At 52.3% G+C, this 23,700-nt stretch overlaps 1 protein-coding gene and 1 non-coding gene across 2 annotated transcripts; one reads left to right on the forward strand and one right to left on the reverse strand.

The window, feature by feature from the left end:
- The first annotated feature begins 4,498 nt into the window (after window positions 1–4,498).
- On the forward strand, window positions 4,499–4,571 carry TRNAG-UCC. The gene has a single exon. It is a non-coding gene; the product is annotated as a tRNA-Gly (tRNA).
- Window positions 4,572–6,654: 2,083 nt separating this feature from the next.
- FGF6 (fibroblast growth factor 6) lies at window positions 6,655–23,109 on the reverse strand. The gene is made up of 3 exons (XM_006069004.4): window positions 22,537–23,109; window positions 21,474–21,577; window positions 6,655–11,025 (listed from the first exon to the last, which is right to left on the reverse strand). The coding sequence occupies exons 1-3, from the start codon at window positions 22,880–22,882 to the stop codon at window positions 10,849–10,851; spliced, it is 627 nt and encodes a 208-aa protein (XP_006069066.1). The 5' UTR covers window positions 22,883–23,109; the 3' UTR covers window positions 6,655–10,848.
- Window positions 23,110–23,700: the final 591 nt, after the last annotated feature.

Consider the following 23,700-nt stretch of genomic DNA (forward strand, 5'->3'; position numbering starts at 1 on the left):
TGGTGTTAGTTTCAGACGTACAGCAAAGTGATTCAGTTGTACATGCGTCCCTGAGGGCTCAGTCGCTTCAGTTGTGTCCAACTCTTTGCAACTCTGTGGACTGTAGCCCACTCGGCTCCTCTGTCCATGACATTCTCCAGGTGAAAATGCTGGAGTGGGTTGCCATGCCCTCCTCCGGGGATCTTCCTGACCCAGCGATCGAACCTATGCCTCTTACATCTCCAGCGCTGGCAGGTTCTCCACCACTAGGGCCACCTGGGAAGCCCTCAGTTATACATACGTATTATGTATGTTCTTTTTCATATTCTTTTCCATGATGGTTTATTACAGGATAATGAGTATGGTTTCCTGGGCTATACAGTAGGTCCTTATCATTTATGTCATTTTTGAAAAATACCAGGTTATTTCCACCAAATTAAAAAAGTTGAAGAAATAGCCAGTGAAGTTTGGGGAGGATTTTTCCTTAGAACACAACAATGGTACCTTTTAATATAACGAAAACATGAGATGCTTCACATGTCTCCACTATCTATTTTCTACATGGTAGTTTGTATCTGTTAATCCCAAGCTCCTAACAGATCACATCTTTTGCATCTGGACACCGATTCTGGCCCGTAGGCACAGGAGCTGAAGTGACCCATTTCCCCGGTATTCTCCATTCTGGCTCCACGGGTGTGCCCTGCCACCCTCCCCTTGTCGTGTGATAAGGGTATATTGTCTGGGGACCTCGTGGCCGTCCAGTCTCCACCAGGACAAAGGCTTCCAGCGGCAGGAGCCTGCTCTTGCTTCCAGTTCACTGAGCTTCACCAGCACGAGTGGGGTATTTGTTTACTTGGCTGCACCGGGTCTTAGTTTCAGCATGGAAAGACTTGGTTGCTGCATGTGGGATCTAATTCCCTGACCAGGGATCGAACTCCAGCCTCCTGCAATGGGAGTGCCCAGCCTTGGCCAATGGACCACCGGGGAAGTCCCCAAAGCTGGCGGGTTGTACACATTTGGCTGATACGTGAACGAGTAGCTTCCTTGTCGTTTGTTGTTGGTTGCTCAGTCGCGACCAATTCTTTGCGACCCCATGGACTGCAGCCCGCCAGGCTCCTCTGTCCATGGGACTTCCCAGGCAAGAATACTGGAGTGGGTTGCCGTTTCCTCCTCTCACGGAACTTCCCGATCCAGAGATGGAATCTGTATCTCCTGCACTGGCAGGCAGATTGTTTACCTCTGAGCCACCTGGGAAGCTCTGAGGGGGCTTCCTTTGCTTTTTTATTCTCATCACAGATTTCTCTTAAGATTTCATCAGAATGCTTCCCTTGCCAGCCCTACAGTGGGGCCCCTTTGTCTATGGATAATTTGGGAGTCCTGAGCTTGGTGTTCAAGATGTGGCTCCAGTTTACACTAGCCTCCACACCCATCCATGCCACCCACTGCTCCAGGACACCCTGAACTGCTTGCTTTGGCTGCTGTCATTGTACTTTCTCTGAGTCCTGTGCACAGTATTTTGTATCTATTATTCCATTCATCCTTTGCAAGGGCTCTGTGGATAGGCACTAGCTTTATCCCCATGATTCCTGCTTTTATGGAAGAAGAAACCGAGGCTTAAATAATCCACCTAAGATGGAGCAGCAAAAGGAGAAGGGGGCGGCAAAGGATGAGATGGCTGGATGGCATCACTGACTAAATGGACATGCGTTTTGAGCAAACTCTGGGAGATGGTGAAGGACAGGGAAGCCTGGTGTGCTGCAGTCCCTGGGGTTGCAGAGAGTCAGACACAACTGAGCAACTGGACAACAAAAACGTGATGGAGCAGCTCCCGAATGCCACATCCAAGCCCTGACTACCCCCCCGCCCCGCACCTGTCTGCCACCCGAGTCTTCGTTTCTAACCCCCACTAAGCAGAACCTACCCTGTGTTTTTACATCCTGAGCTTGGCCTGTGATCAGGCTCGTCTCTGAGCCTAGAAGAGTCCTTCCTCCTCTCCACGTGTCTTTCACTCTTGGAGTCTCAGCCCCACCCACTCTGTGCTTAGTCGCTCAGTCGTGTCCGACTCTTTGCAACCCCATGGACTGTAGCCTGCCAGTCTATAATCCTTGGTCCATAGGGATTCTCCAGGCAAGAATATTGGCATAGGCTCCTACTCCAGCCTCCACGAGGCTTTCCACCCCTCTGCTGAGTCACCTTTTCCTGGGCACCCTCGGACGCATTCTGATTGAAGCAGCATCAGTTGGGCAGGTGGCTCCTCCACTCAGGGCCGTGAGCTCTTTCTAGGCAAGGACTGCAGTCTATTCATAAAAGTCGCCACTCCTATCGACATCCAGTGGATCTCAACCACCGTGATGAAGGAAGTGGCCACAAGGGGGCAGTACCAAAGGGTCTGACGATGGATCGCCCTGACTTCATCCCGGAGACCCTGCAGGGCCCAGAGGAACAAACGTATAAAGGAAATGAAAAGTGCTCACAGTACTGTACTGTATATTTGAAACTTGTCTGAGCAAGTATATTTTTTTAAAGTCTTCACCACATAATTGTACCTATGTGAGGTTATTGCTGTATTATCTGACCTTATTTTGGTAATAAGTTTGCATATATATACATATATGTATATATGTAGCTTCCTTGGTAGCTCAGCTGGTAAAGAATTTGCCTGCAATGCAGGAGACCCTGGTTCGATTCCTGGGTCGGGAAGATCCCCTGGAGGAGGGCATGGCCTACTGGAGTAGGAGCCTATGCCAGTATTCTTGCCTGGAGAATCCCCATGGACCGAGGAGCCTGGCGGGCTATAGTCCATGGAGTTGTAAAGAGTCGGACACGACTGAGTGACGAAGCACAGTATATATAAAATCATTATATCATACACCTTGAACTTACATAATGTTATATGTCAATTATATCACAATAAAGCTTGAAAAAGAAAAAGTACTGAGCCAAAAAGGTAAATAACAATGTGAAGTATAGGAGGAAATTTGGATGAAAGTTATCAAACATGTTTTGGGAAGTTTCTGAAAATTTTCAAAGTTTTTCAAAAATTTGGAAAACACAGGGAAATAGCTTTTTTCCCCTGCTAAGTGTTCTTTGCTCTTCTTGATAAGATATTTACACCTTTGGTTTCCCAAGCACAATTTTATTTGCCAATCAAGAAGCACATAACACATTCCATAAGGAAGAAGTCCATCTATGTGTAAAAATAAGGTTAAAAGTATAACTCATGCTATTTCCTATTATTTTCCAAATTTTGTTACTTTTCTCCCTCCACCCTCCTAATTGCTGTGTATGAATTTAAAATGTTTTAAATCAAGAATTACATATTATCTAATTTTTGTTGCTTTGTTATTGTTATTTAGCTGGGTTTTTCCAATTAAAAATGACTGCTGCTGCTGCTAAGTCGCTTCAGTCGTGTCCGACTCTGTGCGACCCCACAGATGGCAGCCCACCAGGCTCCTCCGTCCATGGGAGTTTCCAGGCAAGAGTACTGGAGTGGGGTGCCATTGCCTTCTCCAAAAATGACTAGAAGACCATAAAAATGTCAAGACGTGTTACCTTCCTGGCATTCCTGGAGATCAGAGGGCCCCACAGTAACCCTGGGGAAGGAGTGGGGAGGGTCAGGTCAGATGGAGAAGAACAGAGGTGGCCAGTGAGTGCTGGCGGCCACAGCTCACTAATTCGTGGCATGCGTCAGGATGGATGTGAGGGCGGACCATAAAGAAGCCTGAGCGCCAAAGAACAGATGCCTTCAAAATGTGGTGCTGGAGAAGACTCTTGAGAATCCCTTGGACAGCAAGGCGATCCAACCAGTCCATCCTAAAGGAAATCAACCTTGAATACTCATTGTAAGGACTGATGCTAAAGCCGAAGCTCCAATACTTTGGCCACCTGATGGGAAGAGCCAACTCATTGGAAAAGACCCTGATGCTGAGAAAGAGTGAGTGCAGGAGAGAAGGGGACAGCAGAGGATGAGATGGTTAAACATCACTGACTCAGTGAGTTTGAGCAAACTCCAGGAGATAGTAAAGGACAGGGAAGCCTGGCATGCTGCAGTCCATGGGGTCACAGAGTCGGACACAACTTAGCAACTGAACAGCAAGGAACAATTTAGGGATAAGATTTTGAACAAGAGTCCTACTGGCTGGGATGGGATGGATGGGGGCAGGAGCGGGGCGGGGGTTGGGAAGGGTTCTGACCCAGGTTTGAGAAGGTGACAGAGGTGGTGGTGACAGAGAAGAGGAAGGCCCTGTGGGGTCTTCACTTCATTTCCCTTGGGTCCTACTCACCTGCCCCTCACGTTCCTCCTTCCATCCAGGAACACGCACCTGGCTCCCAGGTGTGAACCCCTCATCTGCCCAGCCTCCTCTCTGGACAATCCTCCATCACCTACTGCCTTATCCCATCTGCACAAGACTTCCTGGGGATGCAGAGGAGGAGCAAGGGGTGCTTCTCTCAGAGCCTTCCTGCCTCACCTGGGTCTCCAGGGAGAGTCAGTGATGAATTTCAGGCTGAGCAAGGGACTTCCCTGATGGTCCAGTGGTGAGGACTCTGCACTTCCACTGCTGAGGGTGTGGGTTCAATCCCTGGTCAGGGAACTAAGATTCCATAAGTGGCATGATGCAACAACAAAAAAAAAAAGAAAGAAATTTTAGGCCAAGTGAGAGGGGCGCCCGTACCTGTCTGCAGGTTCTCTGTGGTCGGGGCTGTGCTGGGTAGTATAGCAGCCCTGGTCTCTATCCACAAGATACAATAAAAGCCCGAACTCCTACTTGTGAAGGTCAAAAATGTCTTCAGAAATCGCCTAAGGTCCTAGTCATCCTCAACGGAGATTATTGCCTATGTTGTGAGCATGCTCAGTCACCCAGTCGTGTCTGACTCTTCCCTCAGCCCCACCTGCCCCTTCAAACACCTGCAACAGCCTCCCTCCCCCAGAGCATCCATCCTCCCCTGACCCCACCCACCCACTCACTCACCTGAATTCTGACTGACGCCCCTCACAGCTCAGCTCTCGCTGGAATGAGTCCCCTTATCCACCCTGGACCCTGATCTGTGCCCCCATGGGACCCCTGGACTTTCTCATTCATGCCTCTTAATCACAAATTGCTGAATTATTCCTTTAATAGCTGTCTTCCTTGCTAGTATATGAGCCCACAGATAACTGATCACAGCAATATTGTTGGGGCCAGTGTGGTATCTGGGCACACAGCAGGAGCTCAGAGATGTTAACTGCATGGATAAACACAAGGGTGAGATAAAGAGGGCACGGGACCAGGTGGCTCTTCCAGCAGAAAGTGAAAGTGAAAGTGTCCTTCGCTCAGTCGTGTCCGACTCTTTTGCAACACATGGATGGTAGCCTGCCAGGCTCCTCTGTCCATGGGATTCTCCAGGCAAGAATACTGCAGTGAGTTGCCATGCCCTTCTCCAGGGGATCTTCCACACCCAGGGATCGAATCCAGGTCTCCTGCACTGCAGGTGGATTCTTTACCATCTGAGCCACCAGGGAAGCCCTCTTCTAAGAGTGTAGGTTTATTCAGAACCCATCATTGTTCAGCTGAAGACACACTGCCATCCATCCCCCCCAGGACCTGTGGAGGAGGCAGAAGAGGGTGGGGTGTGGGTGCAGGGGTGAGGGGTGGGGGGGTAGGTGCAGGGGTGAGGGGTGGGGTGTGGGTGCAGGGGTGAGGGGTGGGGTGTGGGTGCAGGGGTGAGGGGTGGGGTGTGGGTGCAGGGGTGAGGGGTGGGGTGGAGGGGCTGATGATGGCGGGGGCCAGTGCACAGAAAGGAGAGAAGGGGTCTCTCTCTCACCAGGCTGGGTGATCTTGGGTAAGAAACTTACACTTCCTAGCCTTTTTCTTCTTTTAACCCATGAAAAGGTTTTTAAAAATGATTTATAAAGTCTCTCTTGGCCCAAATGTTCTGCAAGTTCAGTCATCCTTCTAGACCAGGGCTCTGCAATGTCGGGGTTGCCTGGGTAGATTCCTGGGCCCACCCAGGCCTAGATGCTGGGAGTGTGGCTCGGAATCTACACTTTAATACATTTACGGGTGATTTTTATATTTTTAATGCAAGTCCGTGAGAGGCTAGGGAACTGTTTCTGCCTTGTTCACTCACATGCCTGCCCCCAAATCTAGCACAGGGCAGCCCAGAGACAGGTGCCCCCAAACTATTAATAATCCTGGATGGGCGAATATGTGGATGAGTAACGAAAGTGATTGATGGCCCCAGAAGTGTGCATAACCAGGCTCCTGGTACACTATGTGTGTGCACATGCTCAGCTGTGTCCAAGTCTTTGTGACCCCAGGACTGTAGCCCGCCAGGCTCCTCTGTCCATGGGATTTCCCAGGCAAGAATACTGGAGTGGGTTGCCATTTCCCCCTCCAGGGGATCTTCCCAGTCCAGGGATCGAACCCAGGTCTCCTGCATTGCAGGTGGATTCTTTATCAGCTGAGCCACCAGGGAAGCCTCTGGTCCACCAGGGCTTCCCTGGTCTACCATGGCCAACGGTATTGTCCTTCTCCCTCCTTGGCTGTATTTCCCATTCTGTAAAATACAGAATGGATGAAGCGACCCATGTGACTACTTCCAGCCTTAAAAAATCCACAACAACATGCACTCCTGCTTTCTCTCTCCAATTTGCCTTCCTCCTCGAGAGGAGAAAAAGAATCCACAGCCCAAAGCTTTGTTGTCGGGTTTAATAGGAGGGGTGGAGTCAAACAGTTTAGAGGAACGTATAAAAAGACCTTTTCCTTTTGGCTGGAACATGATATGGTTTGTGCATAGCACATACATATTAAAAAAAAATAGAAGCATCACATTTTACAAGCACATGACTGAACAAATTCTGCGTTTTCCTACCCGCTAAACCCAGGCTCTGCCCTGGGATGCAGCCTGAGGTACTGATTGATTTATATGAATAGGAAGGAGAACCCACGTGAGGACCCAGCGGTGTGGGTGCTGGACTCTGCCGTTCAGTGGGGCATCCCCACACGGTCCGTGTGAGCTGTCTGCAGGGTGGACCAGATTCGGGAGGCTGTGGGCACAGTCACTCCTGCCTCCTGTCCAGGGAAGAGGACGCACCAGTTCTGGGGCAAGCACAGATGTCAGTGTTTCCATCTACTCTTCTGGTCCTGACCCTAACTTTCCTACTGTTGGCGTTTTCCTGGGAGGTAGCACAATGAATGGTTGGGTTCTTGCTGAAAGGAGAGTGTAGAAATACTTCGCAGGTGCGGGAGGGGTGGGGGGCAGAGAACACCTCCTTGGTGGTGACGGACCCAGAGCCCTTGGGGGAAAGCACTGGGATAGAAAGAGGTAGGGGCGATCTAGCTTGTGTCCACATGAAAAGGGGCAAAAAGGAAAGGGAGGGCAGAGAGCTCATCCCAGAGGCCAGTGACCGCGTTTGGTTTGGACTAGCAGCTGTGGCCCAGAGTGGGCAAAGGCGATGGAAGTCCAACTCTGGGGGGAAGGAGACTGACAGCTTACGACCTTGTGCATTTCCTTCCTCCCCTAGGACTCTCTCAGGATGAGGAAGGGTCCGAGATTCAGGACGAGAGAGGGGCGGAGCCAGCCTGGGCTGGAGAGTCCCACCTGCTTCTGGATAGGATGGGAACTAGGAGAGAATTCCGGGCCTGGGGAGAAAGCGATGTGTCTGAAGGAGAGAAGTTTGTCGCCTGGAGCAGAGGACAGGAGAACCTCTCCTCTTTCTTAAGCCCCAGAACAGCTCTGACCAGGGGCCTGGGGTGTGTGTTGGAGGTGTGGTGGGATGTGGGGGCGGAGGGGAAGCTATGAATGAGAAGAATGATGGAGTGTCCATCACAAAGTTGTACGCTGCTTTTCCACTGGGAAGTGGGGAGGGAGAGGTCAGGAGGCAGTGAGTGACCTATAGGAACAAACAGGGCGTTTTCTGGTTTCCTCTGCGGTCCACCCATGGCTGCCCGAGGAGGGGGTAGATTCTTCAGGGGCCTGGCCCCCCTTCTTTGTCCTGAGCTAAGTCGTCCAGCTGAGAAGGCACCTTCAGGGGGTGCACCTTGTTGCTCTCTTCTGCATCATTTGTTCTTGAAGGGGTAACAAGGCAGTCTCTGGGCTCCTGGAGCCCCGCCTTTGCCTGGAGCTCCTGGAGGTGGTTTGGGATGGAACAGAGGCCATTTAGCTATAAAAACTGCATGAACCAGGGTCATAGCTTAGGATCTGGTGGAGGGAGGACCCAAGACATTCTTGGTCCATGCTTGGCGGGAAGGTGGGGTCCACCTCTGTTCCCCTGCTTCTGCCACCTCCCTGCAGACATTTGGATCCAATGGGGCTGACAGCTGAGCATGGGCCTCAGTTGGGGATGAGCAAGGAGAGAACTCTGCACACCGGTGCAGACCTCCCTCTGTTTCTGCCCCGATCCCATGTCTATGGATGGGGGTTGATTTTCCCCTAAGGTCAGTTGCTCACAGGTCAGAGGGAAAGCTCTGGGAGAATTCCTCTGGATGGGAAGGATGTTAAAGAGTCAGTGATTCAGCCGTACATCAGAGGTGATCTTTGAAGTACTGAAACTCTAGTACACCATGGGCCTGGGTACCAGTGAGAACAGACACCCAGCTGCCCACAGGGACGTCAGACAATGCATTATACTGGAGTGATGGGCATTAAGCCTACCCGGTCCCGGGCATTTGAGAGCTTCTCATCCTCCCTTCCAGCATCAGAGATGGGAGTGGACATTTGGGGAAACTCCTGGTCAAGATTTGGGCACTTTTATAAGCCTCTAGGGTGCTGTAGGAAAGATCTAACCATCTGAGGCCTCATGACTCTCCTTAGAAGAGCCTTCTCCTGTCAAGAGAGTGCAGCACCTGGGGGAGAAGGGAACCAATATTTTGGGACCTGTGACTTCCTTCTCCTCTTCAGATTGTGGTCCATCCGTCCCCACCCAGACCCCCTACATGCCACTGCATCCTATTGGGAGCTGACCCACCACTCAGGTTGTGAGTGCATCGGTTTCCAACGTACCCTGTTAAACAGACCAGTTACTCAGGACAAGACCTCCTGAAGAACAATCCATTTTGTCCCCTGCCTCCAAGCAGACCTACACTTGAAATATTCCAAACAGTCAAGATGGACCGATGGTTTCCCCTTCTGCTTGACCAAGACCCCAGCTCCATCCAGTTTCTATTCAAGACTTGGCTGTGTTCTCTCTCATCCTGAGCTCTCATTGTCTGTTGCATCTTTGCTCACTTTGGTGCAGCCTCTTGTCCCTCCCCCAGCACATGTCTGCCCTGATATGTGCCGGGCAGAGGAGGTGACCAGCAGGGTGTCTCTCCCTTGGATCGTCAGCCCCTGCCTTCAGCTCATCCCGGATCTATCTATAGCTGGACACATCTGCAAATAGAGAGGTGTGTCAAAGGTGAGGATATTTGCAGCAGAGGAAGGGCTGGTCTTGCTGGCCGGGGCCTCTGAGAGTCACAGAGGGTGTCAGCTCATTTTGTAACCCGCCCGTCCACGTCCGCCGAAAATATGTGTGCTCCGACACGGGTCTCTCTGGTTTCAGATTTAGGAACGTCCCAATGGCTCAGGCATCCAAAGGCTCCAGGCGGATAACATTTATAGTCACTTGGGGCACCTCTGCTTTAAATACTCTCAAAGGCCAGGAGGCAAGAAGGCATTGTGGCAGCAAGGAGCCGCTTCAGCTGGGCTGCTCCATTTCACCGGATTATCACTCTTCTCCTACTGGAGGGGGTTAGGGGGGCAAACTCCGGACATCACGATGCCCAATTCCGCTGCATCCAGGCACCGGTGCGTGTGTGGGGGAGGTCGGCTGAGAAGGAAGTGAGAGTATCAGATGAGAACTTGGGTGAGTTTCCTGGACGTTACTGGAGAGGAATTAGCATCTGAAGTCTGAAACCTCTCTACTTCCTTCATGACCTATTTTGTGCCCCTCGATGCTCGCCAAAGAGGTTGCCATTATTAGGATCCTTGTCATCTGAGGTTAAAATAAGACCCAGTTCAATGTGAGGAAAAGTTACGGGCAGGCAGCCTGGCCCCAGCTTGTTCTTGGAGCCGTGCGCAGCTCTTGAGTCCTCCGGGCAGAAAGGTTCTCTCTAGGACGCCCCGTCCACTCTGCTGCTTCTAGCCAGTTTTCTACCAGTTGCCTCACACACTGCTCCTACCTTCTCCTCCAAAAAAAAAGGGGACATCGTCTCCCCCAGCTTCCCCAACAATGTGTCCCAGGGCCCCAGAGCCCTCACACCCAGGATGCCTCGAGTGCCCGCTCAGTCTTTCTGGTCTGCAGCTAAATCTTATGCTCTGTCACCCTGCCCTCTCTGCACTTTAGAGGACAGCTGCTTCCTGCCCCTGTCTCCGAGGCAACCCACGCGGTCAGCAGCCTCTGCGAGGGAAGGTGATTGGAAAGAGGCAGAATGGGAGCATGCATCGATCCTGCTGGGCTGACAGGTGACATTCTTGCAGGCAGATTCCGGTGATGCCTGGAGGAAGAAACCTGTTCGGAGATGCCCAGATGCCTCGGCTCTGATGATATAGACTGAGATGTCTGTACGTATAGACTGAGATGTATGGATATACATCAGCACACACACTTCGTCCCCTCCTTTTCCAGCGCCCAGGGTCCTCTTCCACGAGTTTCTCTGGACTTTCTCCCCTCAGTCGAGGTCAGAGCGTGGGATCAATCCATTGCCATTCTAGGAGCCCGTCTGCAACCCCTCCCTTGGGTGGGTCACATGCCATGGGGTCCGGTGGCTCTGGGTACCGGCTCAGGTCTCCCCCCTCCCAAGCAGAGAAGGAGCTCGACTCAGGAGGCATAGGGGGAAGGGGAACTGTCCACTTGTGCAAAATTCCAACAGAAGATGTTGCTTTCCACCTGTGAGCCTTCCTCCGGGGTCCTCATATCCTAGGGAGGAAGTGTGTGACAGTCATGGTGGGGGACACCTTGCTGCCCCGCTTCACCCTTCCGTATTTGCTCAGCGCGATATAGGCACCTCGGTACAGGTCTGACTCGTAGGCATTGTAGTTGTTGGGCAGGAGGGTCTCTCTGAACTTGCACTCTTCTTGGAAGCTGGGCTGTGGAGGAAACGAACAAACGGCAGAGCATCAGTGATGAACGAAGCCCAGCAGGCCTCGGGCCCCTCGCCTCCCCGAATCGGATGACCGCTGGAAGCTCTGAGCTACCCTGGGTAAGCAGAAGCCTGGAAGCTGAAAACAGGGGGGCCTTCGGAGCTCTCGTGGGCCCTCCTCACCTTCCCCCTCTTCATTATGAGAAAACCCAGGCCCAGGGATGTGGGTGGACGGCCTGTGTCACATGGAGAACGGGGGTGCTCTGGGCTGCCAGTCGCGGGCACTCAGTCTCCTAAACACCTGGATGATAATTTATTACGTTCAGAGACAGCACCAGGAAGGGACAGAAGAAGCTGTCTTCTCGAGTCTGCTGGGAGAGGATCTAGTGGAGCAGGACTGAGGACTGGGGTTTGATCAGTGGCTCCACTTGTGTGGCCTTGGGGCAGCCGTCTCCCCTCCAGACCTGTTTCCCTTGTCTGCATTCTGCATGCTGGGGGACCATCAAGAGGGGCAGGTGAGTGGAGGTTGAGACGGACAACTCTCTAAGGCCTTCCCAGCACTCCTGCGTCTGGTTATTATGGTAATTCTCTCTGCAGTTGCATCCCTCCTCCCATCTTTCCCAGGTTAAGGCCCAAGTGTGCTGCCCCTTAAAAGGCCCATCTTTGGCTTTGATTTTGAGCCCAGAGGTGCCTGGAGTCACTTGTGTGTGTGTGCTCAGTCATGTCCGACTCTTGGTGAATCCATGGACTGTAGCCCACCAGGCTCCTCTGTCCATGGGGTTCTCCAGGCAAGAATACTGGAGTGGGTTGCCATGCCCTCCTCCAGGGGATCTTCCTGACCCAGGGATCGAACCCATGTCTCATTATGTCTCCTGCATTGGCAGGTGGGTTCTTTACCACTGAGCCACCTGGGAAGCCCTGGTGCCCTCTAGGAATCCACCGTTCTCCAGAGAAAGGCAGGAATGAGATGGTGATGGGCAGAGACTTTATGGGGAACAGAGCCTGGTTCCCTCTGTGACCCATGGTGCCATGGAGTCTGGGGCTGGTGATGAAGGGTCCCTGCTGGAGCGAGTTGTGTGAGGACCAACTTGTTCAGAAACTGAGGGCCAGGCTTCCTGCCACACATCGACAAGTTCAGCCCCAATAAATCACCCAAGTCCTCCTTTATTCCTAGAAGAGGGGGCCCTCCATTCAAACCCACCCAGGTCACTGCCCCCGGCTGGGGGGATTTCTGGGCTTCAGGTGGAGGTCGCTCCCTTGGGGGGCCAGAAAGCCTGGGATCTGGTCTTTAGAGAAATGCAGAATGAAACAGAGACAGAGCTGAGCATAATACCTGACTCCTTCCTGCCGGCTGAGGCCATCGGCTATAAAAAACCCACTCAATGGCTGAGCGGCTGTGCCAGGGGTGTCGTCTGACCTTCTCAAGAGGAATCGTACTACGAGCGCCTGGCCTTACCCTGCCGGTGTGGGGTGGACGAGAGCCTCTTTCTCTGATGAACAAGGGTGATGAGCTGGCTCCTCAGGGCTCCGAGTGGACCAGTCTGACAGCACTGAAAACAATGCACCATCCCAGGGGACTCCTAAACACAGTTCCCTGAGACAAGGACTGCGTCCTTTTGAGCAGGTGACACTGGATGAATGATGCTGTAATAGGGGCTCATGGACGCCCACAAAGGGATAGCTCTTGGATGCAGCGAGAGCCAGTGAGGGGCAATGGGCATGGTCTAGGTAATACGTTGGGTACCACTCACCCATCCCTCTGCCACCCCTCGATGAATGAAGGTCTCCTCTCTTTCCCTCACACACCCCCGGGTTACTGTTGACAAGGCACCTCCCTGTGATGTTCATTTCCTTGAGATGACCCTGCAAGTCTGCACCAGCCATGTCAACTGGCTTCTGAATATTGCACCAGGGAGTTATGTTTTTCACAAGTTTTTATCTTTCTTGCCATGGGTGCTCAAAAATATTTGCAGAATGAAGAAAGGAATGTCCCAAAGCAGGAAAAAGAAACTAATCAAAGTAGGCGAAGCATATGTGACGACTCACCTCTTATTTAGCTATGTGAACTTGACAAGTGATTTCACCTCCTAAACCTCAGCTTCCTCATCCGTAAAATGGGAGCAGTGAGGACAATTCTGTCACAGAACTGGAGGGAGCATTCACTGAAATAATGCATGGTATAAAGTGAAAAATAATTGCTATTGCCATAATGATTCTCCTCCAACTGATTCATAGATTAGTTGAAAGTAAAAGTTCTGAAGGCTTTGTCTTACCTGGGATCATCATTCCTGTAAAACTTGCTGTGGGGGCTTACCTGGTGGTCTAGTGGTTAAGAATCTATGCTAATGCAGGGGACACAGGTTTTCCAGACATCCCTGGTCTGGAAAGATTCCATGCACCTTGGAGCAACTGAGCCCGTGAGCCACAACTATTTAGCCTGTGTTCTAGAGTCTGGGAATGGCAACAGCTGAAGCCTGCACACCCTAGAGCCCGTGCTCCGAAACAAGAGAAGTCACCACAGTGAGAAGCCCGAGAACCACAACGGAGAGCAGACCCCGCTCTCCACATCTAGAGAAATGTCCCCACAGCAACCAAGACCCAGAGCGGCCAAAAATAAACAAAGTTTAAAAAAAGCTGCAGTGGGTTGTAGGACAAGTTAGCTTCTAAGCCCTGCATTTATTGCCTGAGTGGTGGTAGGGGGTGAGCCTGGGGGAGGGGGGCACAGAGCTGACCGGGCTCTGGCCCCACACTCCTGGGGCCTCTCGGGACACAGGGGGTCGGGATAACCACAGGACCTAAGGCTGTCCATGGGTAAAGCTCCAGGGAAAAGTGAATTCAGGATCAATGCTCAAAGTTGAGCAGAAATAATGCTGCATAAATTAACAGTCTGGTGCAGCTCAACAAACAGAATACGATCCAGAAGTAAATCCAAACATGAACATAAAATGAATATAAAATAAAAGTGGCAATTCCAATCACTGGAGAAAACATGGTATTGGAAGAACTGGATACTACCTTATATAATAATAATAATGGAATAATAATAAAATTTGATGTATGATTTTATTCCTAACTCTAAAATAAATTCCAAAGGAACAAATACTTAAATGCTAAAAAGAGAAACTTAAGGAGAGTTCCCTGGTCGCCTAGTGGCGCTTTCACTGCCAAGGCCCAGGTTCAATCCCCAGTCTGGAAACTGAGATACCACAAGCCATGCAGGTGGGACCAAAGACAAGAAAAAAAGAGAGAAGAGAATCTTAAAAAAAAAGTCAGAAAGCTCTTTCTAAGCTGGACACAAAAAACTAGAGGCAATTATTGAAACCCAAGAGGAATAAATTAGACTTCTGCCTGGAAAAAAAAAATCAACTTAAAGAAAATAAGAATGTAAATAGCAAACTGAATAAAAAAACATTTACAATGCATTATACTTTATAATATAGTTTGCAATAGATTAAATTTTGCTATTATACTCAGAACCATGAACTGACTGAAAAATGGATGTTTTTAGACAGTTCACAGAAAAGGAAATACAAGTAGCATTTAAACATAAGAAAATATGCCTCAGTCGTGTCTGACTCTTTGTGACCCCGTGGACTGTAGCCCGCCAGACTCCTCTGTCCATGGAAATCTCCAGGCCAGAATACTGGAGTGGGTAGCCATTCCCTTCTCCAGGGGATCTTCCCAGCCTGGGAACCTGGGTCTCCTGCATTGCAGGCGGATTCTTTACCATCTGAGCCACCAGGGAAGCCCTAAAGGAAAGATAAACCACAACTGTGTGATCACATTTTTAATTGCCGGGTTGCAAAGAGAACTGTGTTGGATAAGAGGCATTCGTTGGTGAGGGCATGGGGACTAGGAGTTCTCGTTGGATGTGTTGGTGTGTGTATTGTGATAACTTCTGTCAAGAGAAAATTTACAATATGTATTAGAATAAAATAATAACTACAGTTTTGGTTAGTGCTTCCACTTCTAGGAATTTATCTTACAGGCTCGCTCCCACTCGTGTATAAAAGTCACGCGCTGCAGCAGCATCTATAACAGTGAGAGACGGGAAACAGCCTCAGGGTCTATCAGGCGGGCGGCGCTCCGCTCAGTGATGGGACAGCCACACCCAGAATGCTCTCAGTCATAAAAAACCAGAACCCCTCTGTGCACTGTTTGGAGATGGCCCCTAAGGCATACGGTTCAGTGGGGAAGCAAGATTCAAACACTGAGTAGTTTGCTCCTGTTTGTGTGATTTTAAAATATGATGCCAACGTAAGCACACACATAGGGATGCTGGTTCTTCCTAGGATGGTTGGCACACGAGGGCTAGTGACAGTGCTGCCCTGGGGAGAGTCTGGGTCTTTGAGACAACACTGAAAGGGAGGAACTTCCCTGGTGGTCCAGTGGTTAGGACTCTTGAGCTCCCAATGCAGCAGGCATGGGTTCGAGCCCTGGTCAGGGAACTAAGATCCCATATACTGCATGGCATGGCCAACGTCCCCCGCCACCCCTCCCCCCAAAAAACCCACAAAAAACAGTGAGAGTGAGACTTCATCTCCATGGTGTATTCTTCTGCACCTCCCCACCCCTTAAACCATGTTCATGTATTGATATTACCTTGTCATGTTAGTGGATTAGTGAAAATGGGGAGGGAATTGAGGATGGAAGATGGCCCAGAAAATGGACTGAGAGAAGCTTTGTATCAGAGACTGGTCTGTGCTCTCCCTCTAGTCCTGTCCAGTCCCCTGTCCAACCACCCTGGAGAGCACCCCGCCCGCCAGTTTCCAGAAGAATTCATTTCTGATCTAAATGGTGGTCAAGGGAGAGGTTTCATGTGAGGTTTGCAAACTCTGATTCCCTCGTGGCTCAGATGGTAAAGCCTTTACCTGCAATGAGGGAGACCCGGGTTTGATCCCTGTGTCAGGAAGATCCCCTGGAGAAGGAAATGGCAACCTGCTCCAGTACCCTTGCCTAGAAAATTCGATGGATGGAGGAGCCTGGTGGGCTACAGTCCATGGGGTTGCAAAGAGATGGACATGACTGAGCGACTTCACTTTCTTTGCAAACTCTAGAGAGGAAATCAGATCTTGGGCAGAGGTCTCCGGGGACAGGACAGGAAGAGAGAGGAATTGAGTCAGATTGGAGCCAGAAATTCAGAGCATTTAACCTGATCCAATAGAAGAATCTAGCTTTTGCTAAGGTCTAGATCTTCTAAAACGTATTTGCTTAAATGTGCACCATGGTGGTGGTGTTATACATGGTGCTTTGGTCTCTGCTCATCAGATTTTGATATTCAGCTTCCACCCCCAGCTTTTCAGGAAGTTCCCGACCTCTGTTTCTTCCTCCAGCCCACGTTATGTCCCTAGCCTTCCCCACGCTGTGTTAGTTGCTCAGTTGTGTCATAGTCTTTCCAATCCCACGGACTGTAGCCCTCCAGGCTCCTCTGTCCATGGGATTCTCCAAGCAAGAATACTGGAGTGGGTTGCCATTCCCTTCTCCAGGGGCGCTTCCTGACCCAGGGATCGAATCCGGGTGACCCACATTGCAGGCAGATTCTATACTGTCTGAAGCCTTCCCCAGAATTCTGTGCGAATCCAAAGTGAGAAGAGACATGGATGAAGTTGCTTTGAAAGCCTCTCTGCCTCTCCCTGGCCCCTTCCTCTCTGAGCCCCTCTGCTCCATCCCTGGTGTTCAGGTGGCCACGCAGCTGGGGGCAGGAGGCCAAGACCGTGGCCCTGAACTCTTCCCTCCAGCTGATGCTCCACGGCCCCACAGATGCTCAGGCTGGCATCGGGACCAGCCCCTCGCTTCATCTCACCATTCGTGTCCCTGAGCCGAGTCTCATGGCTCAGGAATGTTGGCTCCTCAGCTCTGGTGAGAAAAGCCAAGCAAAGAAAAGCAGCTACCGTATATTACTACTTGAACAAATGAAAATAATTCCCCCAGATCACATTGCTGGGGCCTGCCAGGCCCCAAGCTCCAGCGTGACAATGTCTTAAATTCCACGTAGGTCTAATCGGACTTCTGAGGACCCGAGCTCTAAAGCGTTTAGCTCTGGCAGTGGAGAGGGGGCATTTTGCATGGGTGGGTGGGACATAAAGGGGTCTTGGCACGAGTTACTGCTGGTGGAAATGCCCCTCAGAGTCTGAGGTGGACCAGATAGCCATCTCAGACTCTGGTCTTTGTTCACTAGGTCACCGGACTGATGGAAGTGTCTCCTTATTTGTAAAGTTCTTTCTTCTAGGGCTGCCTAGGCCATTTGCCCCCTTTACTCTTGGTTGTCTATGGGCATGGGAGTTGGGGAGGGGGTTGCATGGATAAGGAGTGGGGAGGTAAGAAAAAACCCAGAGAACTCTTTGTCCCAAGACCCTCTCCTCCTGGAGCCCAACTGCTGCTTTCTCAGTCCCTAGCTGAAATGGAGAAACAGCACCTCCTGGCTCTGAAGACGCCTGCCCTTTCTAATCCCCGTTCCTAACACACAATTGCAACTTAGAAGTGTTTGAAGATGCCTCCACCGGGCCTGTCGTGCTTCTCACTCCTCGTTCCTGCATCGCCCTGGGTAGCAGGCAGGCTGCAGACAAAGCCATTTGGGAGACCGTCTGCAGGGCTCCCCAGTCCCCTGGCTGCAGTACAAGCCGCCCCCAGCTCTGGGGTCCCATCTCTGACCCTTCCACATATTGTTAGCACCAGTGACCCTTTGCACCATCCGCTCAGACTCCATCTCCCGCTAGGGAAGAGAAGCAGCTAAGAGCAAGAGAAAGACCTGATCCTCCCCTCCCTGCAGGTTAACGCCCCAGGTAATAACCGAAGGCCTCTGTGGATGAAATAAATAAATGCTGTGTTTCGCCTGTTGTCATGATGCCATTGATGAAAAGGATGGAGACACAGTTATTCTGAGTAAAACCAAAATCACTGAGAAGCATAACTGAATCCCTAGTAGATTTTCATCACTATGTACTTTTCTCAGCTAAAGGATTATAACAGTACCACTGTTAGGTGGAGATATTTGATTTTTTTCTTTTTTTAATTTTAAAAAGATCAAGGAGATTGGAACTCACTGATTCCTGCCTCCGTCCCCATCAGAAGGAGCAGAGGTCTGGGCTCAGAGATGGTTAGAGACTTTGCCGGAAGTAAGATAGTGGCTGGAGGCTAGAAGCTGAAACCTGGGTGTCAGTCTGCACAGCTGGTGCGTTTCTGCTGCAGGCCTAGGGCATCACCCGTGGAGGCAGGTCTGCACACAAACCTGATCCACCTGAGACCTCAGAGACCCAGGGTCCCATCTTCAAAACGGAGATGACAATCAGACACACCTCCCAGCTGTGCTGGGGGGTACTGTCCAGAGAGCATCCCCAGGGCACCTGGCAAATAGTAGGTGCTCAATACCGGTGAGCTGTTTATATTGTCTAAACACTGCCACAGGCTCTGCACCCTTCCTTCCAAGGGATGAGACCTGTGGGAGCCCACTCTCTAGGTGGGTTTTCTTGACACTTATTTTCCTACCTTGGATTTCCCTGTAAAGAATCTGCCTGCAATGCAGGAGATGTGGGTTCAGTCCCCGGGTTGGGAAGATCCCCTGGAGAAGGGAATGGCAACCCATCCCAGTATTCTTGCCTGGAGAATCCCATGGACAGAGGAGCCTGGTGGGTTACAGTCCATGGGGTTGTAAAAGACTCTGAGACAACCTAGCGACTAACACTGTTACTCATTTTCCTACCTTGCCCCCTGCCCTTCCGTCTCTCCCCCCAGCAGGGGTTCCCCCCCCCCCCCAGAAGAAACCCCACTCAGGGACCACAGTAGCAGCTGAGCGTGCAGGGAAGGGAGACAGTTCCAGGGGCTTAAAGGGAAATGGTGTGAATGAAATCACCATCCATCAGGAGTCTTCCTGGCTCCGGGATCAGCTGGCAATTGTTCTTTCAGACTGTGATAAAGGCCCCTGGGGGGCACTGCAGGGTGGAGGGAGGGGTTCAGGAGCATCTGGTGGGTCTGGGACTCCAGGGAGGACATCTCCCCTCCAAGAAGGTGCCCTTGGGCAGACGCCCCTGGGAGGTATATGAGGGGAGGAGGTGGAGGTGTACATGGTGGGCAGGGCTCCTCCCAGGGAAGCCCCCCTTTTTCCTGGACTTTATCTCTTCAGTGAGTCCTGTGGGCCCCCTTTGAAGTCATCTGCCTGGAGTGAGGGGTCAGCCTATGCTTCAGAGTCTCCCCCTCCTCGTGGTCCCGGAATGCTCTGTCCACTCCCAGTGCTCCTGCTGGTCCCAGCCTCCCTGGCTTCTCCTACGGGACCCCGGGTTTCAAGTGGGAAGTGGTCACACTGACTCTCTGTTTGTGCCCTTCCCCCACCTCACAGTTAAATTTCTTTCAGGATAAGGAGAAAGAAATGCTAAATAGCTTGTTAATGATGGTGGCAGAGATAAGGGTTGATGTAATCTGTGCTTCCTTCCAAAAGATTCACTTTGCGGAGAAGCTCAGAGCCAGCTGACCCCATTCCTGGCTCTGCAACCAGTGGGATCCAGGCAACACTCACGTGGCTGGGAAGGGGCTGTTGGGGACCATCCACTGTACCAGGCGGGGCACTGGCTCCATCAAAGCCCTGCTGGCCCCAGGGACCTCCCACCCTCTCCATCACACATGCAGAGAGCGGTGAAAAGGACATTTGAGGATCCCCGTTGCAGACCAGTTTCATCTCCCTGCAGCCTTCAGCACTGGTGTGACCCTCGGCCAGTGAGAATTCCCTGCCCTGCAAAGCCCATGTAGCCTGGTGGCCCCTAAGCCTGCTTGCACCTCAGAAATACCAGGGAAACTTGAAGAATAAAAACAAACATATGCAGCCCGATCCAGCCGTAATGACTGAGCATCTCTGAGGAGGGACCCAAGAAATCTGGCCTGTGACAAGTTCCCAAGGTGGCATGGATGCAGAGATTCCTCCCAGGAGACTCATCTCTAGAAGGAGAGAGGTGGAGCCTGTGGCAGTGTTGAGACACCATAAATGATTCCCCTGTACTGAGCACCTACTGTTAGTCAGGAGCCCTGGGGATGCTCTCTAGGCACTATTCCCCAGCAGCCCCGAGAGGTGCATCTGATCTTCATCCTCACTTTGCAGGTGGGACCCTGGGTCTGTGTGCAGACCTGCCTCTGTGCGCTGCAGGTGATGGCCGTAGGCCCTCAGCAGAAGCACCTCCTCTCAAGGTACAGACTAGGATGCGGCTCCAACTCCAGCCTACCTGCCTCCAGCCACTTGTCCTCAGAGGCTCACTGATTCTGACGCACGCCTGGTCTCCACACAAACCAACACAGATAGAGAGGTGTTAGCGCTGCAGATCACAGGCCGAGACCACCTGGGCTCCCACTTCGGGCATTTCACAGCCCTGGTCTGTTGGGACAGCCTCCCTGGATGCCAGCCCCGGGTCCCAGAGCCTCCGCATTCACTTCCTGCTCCCGTCTGTCCCCACGCAGGGGTAGAACGGCCCTCCACGCCCTCCCCAGAAATAGTCACTCTGCTATTCCTCGACCATGGCTCACAGGTCTTCCTTTTTAGCCTTCTTATTTCGGTCGCAAGAACTCCCAGTGTCTCTGCCTTCACAGGAATGCTTTCCCCATCCACATTTTGGAATATGGCAAAATTATGGGCTGGGAGATCCAGGAAGGAAGGGGTCAGAGAGAGCAGAGAAGTGGGGAAACGTGGAAGTTGGGGAGGTTAACCCAAGTGCTAGCATTGCCCCCACCAGCGGTGACGGGTGATGGGAGAAGGCAGAGGTGGGGGCTGGTGCCAGCCAAGGGGGTACAGCGCGGGGCATGGTTCTCTGGTGGCTGGGATCAGAGGTCAGAGGGCTTAAAACCTTAAAGTGAGATGTCCACGCACTGATAAAGGTGAGAAAAAGAGCTTTATCTCTTCTCCCCGAGCTGTGCTCGTGGCTGGAGGGTGGCTCATGGGAGCAGCGTATCTAGGCTGACACACAGGCCTGCTTCTCTGGGCCTCTTCAGCTCACGGCCTGACCGTAAGCTTGGACAACAGCTTTATGCAGAACTCCGGCTTCCCTTGGACCCTATGGCCCTCTGAGCTACGGTTCCTTTCTTGCTACAAGGCTCCGACGGGTGGGATCAAGAAAAACATGATCCAGCACAGAGCTGCAAGCACCTCACTCGCACTGGCTCCTCCCACAGCCCCCCTCCTCATTCTAGATAAATATGCACATCTCTGCTCAAGAGTTTGCATTACTTTCTTCAATTGCACACTCTTTAGGCCACATGCACGGGCTTCCCGGGTGGCTCAGTGGTAAAGAGTCCACCTGCCAATGCAGGAGGTATGGGTTCGATCCCCGAGTAGGGAAGATTCCCTGGAGGAGGAAATGGCAACCCACTTCAGCCTGGAGGATCCCATGGACAGAGGAGCCTGGCAGGAGACTGAGCTACTGAGCACGCAGGCAGGCCTCGTGTGCGGCCTGAAAGCTTCCCTTGGCCTGATGGACTCACCGTGGCGTATAATTTTCCTTTACTGTTCATGGCGACGAAGAGGGCGCTCTTCACCCCAAAGAGGCTCACCACGCCTCGCTCCACCGTGGAAATCTCCAGCAGGCCTGCCAAAGAGACGGGGGCTGTGTTACCCCAGGATTGTGCAAAGCAGTGTGGGATGTCAACCTAAAGGTGACCTCCCCCCCCTCCCCCCACCACTGCCAAGTGCATCTAGGCCCACCCTCCTGCTTCTAGAAAGTCAGGCCTTCTGTCGCCTCCACCCTGATCTCACTTTAGGAGCTGAGTTGCCAGTCTGGTCCATTCTACTGAACTGTTAACAATCGAGTTTTGCAAGGGGGAAGTTCTGACATCGGAGTTAGAGATCCCAGTGGCCACCTGGGCATCAACCTAAGGGTAGCTTCGAATCTGGGCCTAATCACATGAGGTCCTTGACATGGATAAAAAAAATGAATTCTGATTAGCTTTGTTTAAAATGTCTCCTCGCATTTCAACACATCTCAGCCCATCTAATCTTGCAAACACTGCAGCCGCACAGACCCTGACGGCTGCCCTGGGTCCTCCAGCCCCATCCCTTCCTGGGGAGAGCCCATCTAGACAGCAACCCACCAACTTGTAGGGCGGGCGTGGGGGTGGGGGCAAGCTGAACTAGAAAGAAGGATAAGCTGCAGCTGGAAATTCTGCAAACGACTTGCCTTTCCTCTCAAAGAGGGAAGTAAAATAAAAAGCAGCTCATATCTAATCTGGTCTAAGCATCTTTGCCAGTTCTCTCCACCCTCATTTTGTGGCTCCCCCTGGCTGGGGGTTCCCGGTGGTCCTATGAGGCCACAGTGGTGCCTGAAATACTGAAGGAATTAATGCCACAGGGGCTCCATGGGCTGATGGCAGAGGATGCTCAGACCTCGGCCTATGCATCCTGCAGGAGCAAAGCGAGTTGGGGGAGGTGGCTAAGCTAGTGGGCACTCAAGTGTAGAATTCCCCCCACTTTATCACAGGACCCCAGGCACCAGAGACCTGCTGGAGTCCCAGCCCCCCGCTTCCCCAACTGGCTGTGGCTGGCACTCACTGTAGGGGTTCTCCTCGTGGGTCCCGCTGATCCGGCCGTCGGGGGGCACCTGAAGGTGGAAGCCGATGCCCACGTTGCAGTACAGCCTCCGCTGCCGCTTGATCCCCACCAAGTAGCCACTCTCCCAGTTCACGCCGGCGATCTCTCCGGCCAGCCCGGCTCGAGACCTGGAGAGCAGGGTGCCCCAGCCCCTTGAGGCCAGCAGTGTGCCGTTGGCTCGGGTGCCCGCAGGAGAGGGCACCACCATGCCCACTAGGACGCCGAGGAAGACGAGAGCCCGCAGCGTGCCCTGCGGACGTCCTGCTCCCCGGGACATAGTGATGAGCAGCGTCTGTCCCCGGGCCATCCACCTTGCCTCTCAGGCACGTGGTCAGAATTAATGGCCCTAAAAATACCGCCCTTCTTGTTTTTCTCCCCTCGGCATGGCGGCAGGGGCTTATTTTTGGAAGGCAGTTGAAGGCTGCTGACATGAAACCAAAGCCGGCTTTGGGCACTTGGGTCTGGAGCGGAGGGACCCAGCCTGAGCCGCGGCCGGTAGGGACCATGGCTTGGGGACGCTGCCTGGCTGGCCCGCTCGCTCCGACCCGAGTTGATTATATCGGATTGGACCTGTCTTTATAGTTCAGCCGCCCAGCCCTCCCTGCCACCCATCATCACCCTGATGTCAAGTGGGCCACCTCACTTATCCAGGGCTGTAACATTAACCTGCCCCAGGTTCTGGCTGCCTCCCCAGACCCCCGCCACCCCCCCACCCAACACACCCCACAGGTTCTGGCAGCCGCTGTCATTGCAACTATGAGGCAGGAATGAAGCGAGCAGAGTGCATCTCTGAGGGAGGGGGAGTTGGCTGGGGGCCCAGGGGAAGAGGGAGGCGAGAGGCCACCCAGGACCCAAATTGGGCAGAAGTCCTGGGCCTGGCGGCGCTGGCTTCCTTATTTAGAGGGCAAAGGGTAAAGCCAGGGATGGGGGAGGCGTGGTGGCAGGTGATGACCGGGGCCTTTGAGTCACCCTGTTCATGGAAAGAGCTCACTGTTAAGGGCCACTGAGGCTGGGAGGATGCTGGAAGGCTGTACCCCTTCAGCAAGAGAGGACAGGGATTGGACGGGGGGGTCTCCAAGGGTCTTGAGGATTGTGGAGGGAGGTGGGGCTAGGGTTGGGCTTCTG

Source organism: Bubalus bubalis, chromosome 4, assembly GCF_019923935.1.
Source record: "Bubalus bubalis isolate 160015118507 breed Murrah chromosome 4, NDDB_SH_1, whole genome shotgun sequence".
NCBI classification, from domain to species: Eukaryota; Metazoa; Chordata; class Mammalia; order Artiodactyla; family Bovidae; genus Bubalus; species Bubalus bubalis.